This window comes from Pinus tabuliformis, chromosome 9 (assembly GCF_031772625.1).
Source record: "Pinus tabuliformis cultivar Carrire ecotype Pingquan chromosome 9, CPIR1, whole genome shotgun sequence".
NCBI lineage: Eukaryota > Viridiplantae > Streptophyta > Pinopsida > Pinales > Pinaceae > Pinus > Pinus tabuliformis.
This window is the reverse complement of record NC_142307.1, coordinates 649,960,422-649,967,428: the sequence shown is the minus strand read 5'-3', so window position 1 is coordinate 649,967,428 and position 7,007 is coordinate 649,960,422. Positions and strand designations below refer to the sequence as shown.

General features: G+C 42.5%; 1 protein-coding gene across 1 annotated transcript; it reads left to right on the top strand.

Moving 5' to 3' along the window:
* The first annotated feature begins 280 nt into the window (after positions 1-280).
* LOC149150335 (uncharacterized) lies at positions 281-6,238 on the top strand. The gene is made up of 8 exons (XM_089442762.1): positions 281-664; positions 755-901; positions 985-2,319; positions 2,489-2,554; positions 2,687-2,787; positions 2,890-3,145; positions 3,470-4,309; positions 6,164-6,238. Exons 1-8 carry the CDS (start codon positions 281-283, stop codon positions 6,236-6,238), a joined length of 3,204 nt encoding a protein of 1,067 aa, XP_089298888.1.
* The last annotated feature ends 769 nt before the right edge of the window (positions 6,239-7,007 follow it).

Genomic DNA, 7,007 nt, shown 5'->3' with positions numbered 1-7,007 from the left:
TTAAACATAGATTGCCCACCTTGGGTTTGAACCAGATGTTAAATCAATTGCCATGTATATACTTGTAGATACTGCGTGAAGGTCTGGCGGGAATTCCCACATGGGTAAACATATATTTACGGGGTGTGGTCATAGGTGAGCCCACCATATAAAAACTTTTTTTTTATTATTAATTATGTTAAGACAATGAGGTCGTGACAATGTGGTATCAGAGCTAGAGGTTTCAAAACTGTGGCCTCTGGAACAGCAAAGATTATCTTATAATGTATATATAAAAACAATGCAGCTAATTGCCTTTCTTGTGTACCAATTAGGAGAACCATACAGAGATAGCTACCTGCTAGCAGCTAATAGCAAGATGGAGGAAATGCCGGGAGCTGGCGGCATCCCTCAAGAAAATGCTGACCTGAGGGTACAGCTTGGTGCTGAGACACGCAGTTCCAATCTGGCGATACTGCAAACTGTCCAGGAGCTGAAAGGTGAGATGGCGCGTCTGCGAGAGGACAATGCGCGATTAACAATGGAACAAGAAATAATACTGAAAAGCTTGTCAGATAAACAAAATCCACCCTTAGCCAACCCCAGTGCAGAACAGCAAAGGGGCACTGAGGAACGGGATTACGCACCTGAGCTTTCAGAAGAACAGGAATACCATTCTGATAATGTGCAAGAGCAGCAAACCTCCAAGAGACAGAAAGTGGAATTACAGGGAGAATTCCGAAAAATCAAACCTCCACTTTTCGATGGAGAGCAGGAAGAAGCAGCAGAAGCCTGGTTGATTAATATTAACAAATATTTTCAACTTTACGAATATGACCAAAATCTGAAGGCGCGGCTGGCCATTTTCCAGTTGCAGGGCAAAGCCACCTTGTGGTGGGAAGAGATTAAAATTGTGAAGGGAGTAAGTGAGCAAAGCATAACCTGGGAAAAATTTCAGAAATACTTTAAGGAGAGATTTTAACTGAGCGCTTTTATGATGAGAAGGCGCGAGAATTCCATGACTTACGGCTAGGACAGCAGTCCATGGATGAATTCATAAATCGCTTCACTTCTCTGCTTCGTTATGTGCCATACATAAAAGAGGAGAAGGCCAAGGTGCAGAGGTTCGTGAGTAGCCTACCAGCTTACATAAGGGAACGGATTGAGTTTGACAACCCCCGAACTATGGATGAGGCAATTCGTAAGGCTAGAATTTGTTACCAGCAGAACAAACAAAAAGGAGACATTCCAAACAAGAGATGGAATGAAAGAAAAGGAAACAGAATTGCTGGAAATAACAAAGGCAGCCATGGAAATGGCGGTAAGAGTGCTGGAAAGGGGCAGTTTAACAGAATCACAAATAAGGGTACCTTCCGGGCTAAGCCAAGCGAGAGCAGGATCAGCAAACCACCTGCTAGATCAGAGATTGAGGGAACCAGACCTCCAGTTCAGTGCTGGGGGTGTGGAGGGCCGCATTACGTTAAGAATTGTCCACAGCGTAAAGGAACTGATCAAATATCTCAAATCCATGAAGCCTCAACTGTTGGAGATGTGGCGCGCAGCGTGCCAAGAATTAACGCAGCCTTAGAGGACCGGCAAGCGGAGTACCAGCCATCCATGGTGGAATTCGAAGGTAAGATTTCAAACCTTTCTGTAGCTATACTTATTGATCCAGGAGCTACGTTAAGTTATGTTAGTCCAAAAGTAGTGGAACATTGTAAGCTATCATCGGAAAGGTTCAAAAACCCATGGTTGGTCCAGTTGGCTACGGGAGCCAAAAGACGGGTTTTAGCTAAAATTAATAACTGTTCTTTCAGCATAGCTGGACAATCCGTAACAGCAGACCTGAATGTACTCCCATTAGGCTCTTATGACATCCTTATTGGTATGGATTGGCTGGAAAAGCACTGGTCATTGGTGAATTGCAAAACCAAGACTATATATTACAAGGATGATGTGGGGCAGCAGCAGGAATTGCAGGGAATTAAACATCCTGTCCAGATTCGACCTATCACTGCGACTCAGTTAGCTAAGTGTATTAGGAAGAAATGTCAGATTTATGCCATACAAGTGGGTTACGCAAACCAGAAAGACAAGATGTCCGCATTAAGCAATATTCCAGTGGTACAGGAATTTACAGATGTGTTTCCTGAAGAGGTACCGGGACTGCCTCCAAAGAGGGACATAGACTTCACTATAGAGCTAGTACCGGGGGCAGCACCAGTATCGCGGGCACCATACCGAATGAGCGTACCAGAGCTAACAGAGTTGAAAATGCAGCTCCAAGAGCTGTTGGATAAACAGTACATTCGTCCTAGCGTATCACCCTGGGGAGCTCCGGTATTATTTGTGAAGAAGAAGGATGGAACCCTTCGCATGTGCATAGATTATCGGCAGCTGAATAAACTCACGGTCAAAAACAAGTACCCCTTACCCAGGATAGATGAACTCTTTGATCAAGTAAAAGGGAGTGTTTTCCAAGATTGATCTGCGATCTGGTTATCATCAGATCAGGATTAAAGATGAGGACATCGCCAAAACTGCTTTCAGGACACGCTATGGCCACTACGAATTTGTAGTGCTACCGTTTGGTTTGACTAATGCACCTGCCACCTTTATGTGTATGATGAACAGCGTGTTCCATCGGTTTTTGGACAAATTTGTGCTGATATTTATTGACGATATTCTGATATACTCTCGCTCCCAGCAAGAGCATGAAGAGCATCTTAGGCTGGTGTTACAGACTCTTCGAGAACATCAGCTATACGCTAAATTCAGCAAATGCGATTTCTTCAAGGAGGAAATTCAGTATTTGGGACACGTAATTACTAAAGAAGGAATTGTTGTAGATCCAGAGAAGATAAAAACCATTATGGAATGGCCCATACCCAAAGATGTTGCTGATATCAGGTCCTTCATGGGATTAGCTGGTTACTACCGGAGGTTTGTGGAAGGTTTCTCTAGGATAGCCTATCCTATCACCTCATTGCAGAAAAAGGGGAAAGTGTTTAGGTGGACACCGGAATGCCAGCAGAGCTTTGACCGCCTGAAGCACTTACTCACCACGGCACCCATTTTGAGTATAGCTGATCCTAACAAGGATTATGTGGTATGCACCAATGCAAGCAAGGAGGGTGTGGGAGGGGTTTTAACGCAGGAAGGAAAGGTAATAGCGTATGAGTCAAGGAAACTAAAGGAGCATGAACAAAAATATTCTGCTTATGATCTGGAATTAACAGCCGTTATTCATGCGCTGAAAATGTGGCGGCATTACCTCCTAGGGAGGAAATTTCTGCTGTTAACAGATCACCATAGCTTGACACATTATTTCAGCCAACCTATCCTGAATGCAAGGCAAGGCCGATGGGCAGATTTCCTAAGTGGGTTTGATTTCGAAATAAAACATTTAAAAGGCAAGGAAAACAGAGTGGCTGATGCATTAAGTCGGAAGGTTCACTGTTTATGTGAACTTTCAGTCAGCAAATGGCAGAGTTTGCTAATTGAGCAAATAAAAACAGCAGTTGGTCTTGACTCTAAATACCAGCATTTAAAACAGCAAGTACAGCAATCTGATAAGGAAAAATTACAGCAAGGATATACGCTAAATAGTGCTGGAATGTTGTGTTTTAATAAGAAAATGTATGTACCTGATGTAAAAGATCTTAGAAGGCTGGTTCTGGATGAGTTTCATATCAGCCATTACACTGGTCATCCTGGGTACCAAAAGATGATCACTGCGCTTAAGAAGGAATACTATTGGCCAGGAATGAAGAAACAAGTGGTGGAGTACTTGGCACGATGTTTGGAATGCCAGCAAATAAAGGCAGAACATCAGCATCCCGCTGGACTGCTACAGCCTTTGCCCATTCCGGAGTGGAAATGGGAAACCATTTCCATGGATTTCATAACAGGGTTGCCCCGAACAAAGAAAGGCAACGACTCTATCATGGTAGTGGTTGATAAGTTAAGTAAAGCAGCGCACTTTATTCCTATGCAGTCCACCTACAAGGCGGTGCAGATTGCTCATCTCTTCATGCAAAATGTGTTCCGATTGCATGGGTTACCAAAGGTAATTATATCAGATCGCGATGTGAAATTCACCTCTACCTTTTGGAGGACATTGTTTGCCGAGTTGGGTACTCAGCTGAACTTCAGCACAGCTTATCACCCGCAGACCGATGGTCAAACTGAGCGAGTGAATCAGGTGCTGGAAGATATGTTGAGAGCATATGTAATGCTGAAACCAGGTCAATGGGAAGAATATTTACATCTGGTCGAATTTGCGTATAATAACGGATATCACACTTCGACTCAGCTAAGTCCCTTTGAGGTCCTGTATGGACGAAAGTGTCGCACACCCTCAAGTTGGGGTGGACCGGAAGGCAAGCTGAATTTGGGTCCGGAAATGCTTAAAGACATGGAAGACATGGTAAGAAAGGTGCGTGCAAACTTAAAAGCTGCACAAGATAGACAGAAAAGCTTTGCGGACAGGAAAAGAAGATTCACGGAATACAAAGTTGGCGACCATGTGTTTGTGAGGATACAAACCAGAAGGAGCGCCCTGCAGTGGAGTGGGTGCGCCAAGCTGGCTCCTCGATACTTTGGACCTTTCCAGATCTTGGCTAGAGTGGGGCCAGTGGCCTACCAACTTGCCATGCCAAGTCACATTAGGATTCATAATGTGTTCCACGTGTCTGTCCTAAAGAAATATGTATATGATTCTAAACATGTCATTCGATGGCAAGATGTGCGGGTAAGAATTAATCCGGTTGTTTGATTAAGCAGCCTTATTTTTTAAGGAACTGATTAAAGGTATTGGTGGTTTGCAGGTCGAACCGGAAGGCGAGGTCCTGGTCGAACCACAGAGCATTCTCGACCGGAGAGAAGTGCGGCTGCGGAAACGGGTTATTACCCAAGTTAGAGTGTTGTGGCAGCACTATGGGCCTGAGGAGGCTACATGGGAAGACGAGGAACTCATTAGAAAAACTTATCCACATTTATTTAATGAGAGTAGACATCGGGATGATGTCCAATCTTAGGGGGGGAAGATGTAATGACCCTGGTAACTTGTAAATCTGGATAATTACTGTGGTAAAAAGTGTTGAGTGGTTACTCATGACTTGGAATGACATTATTAATAAAGAAAGTTAATATTTAAATTATTTTTAAATTACATGGATATGTTCTTGAAAATGCTGGCAGCCTCCTGAAGGAGGATTTCTATTTTTAGTGAATCAGTTATAAAACTGATGCAACTGCTTCTCACCCAGGGAAAAAGTCCTGGGAAGGAAAAGTCTCTGGGTTGTTGAGGAACAAGCAGAGAGAAGAATTCCAAGAGAGCAGAGTGAGAAAAAGAGGTTAAGTCTGGTGATGACCAGATAACCTAGCACAGTGGTGCAAGGGTCTTGTTGAGGGCTGCAGGCCTGCAAGACGGCTCGGGGGGAGAATCCAATAGCAGTGGATCTCAAGGTTGGGAGGATAAGAGCAAAAACATTGCAGGTGACTTCTGTGAATAAGAACATCAGTAGCGGGATTAACCAGGTACGCATCTTCTAATCCAATTATTGATTAGGAATAAGTATTAAGGTGTACAAAAGTTTCATAATGAACAAGTACAGGTATTGAAGCGTACAGGTAGAGCAGAAGTTGTATTATTTCCTTAAGTTATAGTGATGGGTAACTAGGTAATGCTTACAGTCTTTAAACTGTTGTGAATGAAAAGTGTAACTGTAGCGGCCACTGTAAACTGTATTTATTTAAGGGTTACATAGTTATTCTGCACTCAGAATAGAGACAATCTGAGAGCTGTTGGGGTAGTTTGGGAGACTGTGTCAATTAACAAGTAAGGAAACCTGAGTATCAACCGAATAGAAAACCTTAAAGAACACAGACCTGGAGGGAAGGGTCTGGAAATACTGGAAGAAATAAGCTAGTTAACTACAGTAATCTAGCACAGACTCGGTGCTTGCAAGTAAGCAACATCATTATACAAACTCGTGTATAACTGCGAATTAAACTGTATAGAAATATTCATTATGATAACACTGTGTAAAGCTAAATAGAAAGATGTGAACGAGATGTGATGTATACGAACAGTAAAGTATGAGCCAACGCTGCCGGAGCAGAAATATCATGTTCTACTAGCAACTATATAAAATATCCTGTAAAACTAACAATTGTGTAGTGGAATATTACTCTGGAACGATGCCGTGAAAAGAAGCATCATACAGATCAAACAGTGGTGCTCGCCAAATCGTAACCATAGAAACAGAATAAGTTACATGCACATATAACAGAGTCAAGTACCTGAACATATTGTATAACGAAACCCTCACATAATGTTGAACTAAGGCAGCACAGTAAGAACATAATGGATTAATAACTATGTGCTAACCCAGCAGTGGGTTACCATATCAGATGTTCGCGGAAGGGCGGCCTCTGCACCCATATAACGAGTACAGGGCTCACCCAAATCGCATGTATATATATATATCAAGACTGTGAACAGAGCATGTTAATATAAAGACTGTGAACAGAACATGTTAAATATAAAGACGGTGAACCGAGCATGCATATATATATAAAGAATAGGAACAGGTATTCGAAGAAATATTGCATGTGAAACCCTCAATGGGTAAACCATAGTAAGCCGTATGACAACGAACCACAAAAACTATGTAGTCATGGATTAGATAGAAAACGAACAAACAGTGAGGCACGATACATATAAACCTCATTTACACCGGCAATGCAAGAACGAAATGATATTTAGCCTCTATTGATAGAATATGTGAATAGAAACTGTATTTATTAAGAAACTGTGGAAACACCCCTGTAGCCGTGAGAGGTCCTGACAGGGTAAAATGCGGAAGCCGCAAGTAATACAACTATTAAATAACAGAACTACATATAACATTACATCTCTGTCAACGGCTCGGAAGAGCGTTCAGATATACAAACATTAACAGTCGAACTTGAGACCCTAACTGTTCAATACATAGACACATAAATGAAGGGCGTAACGCCAT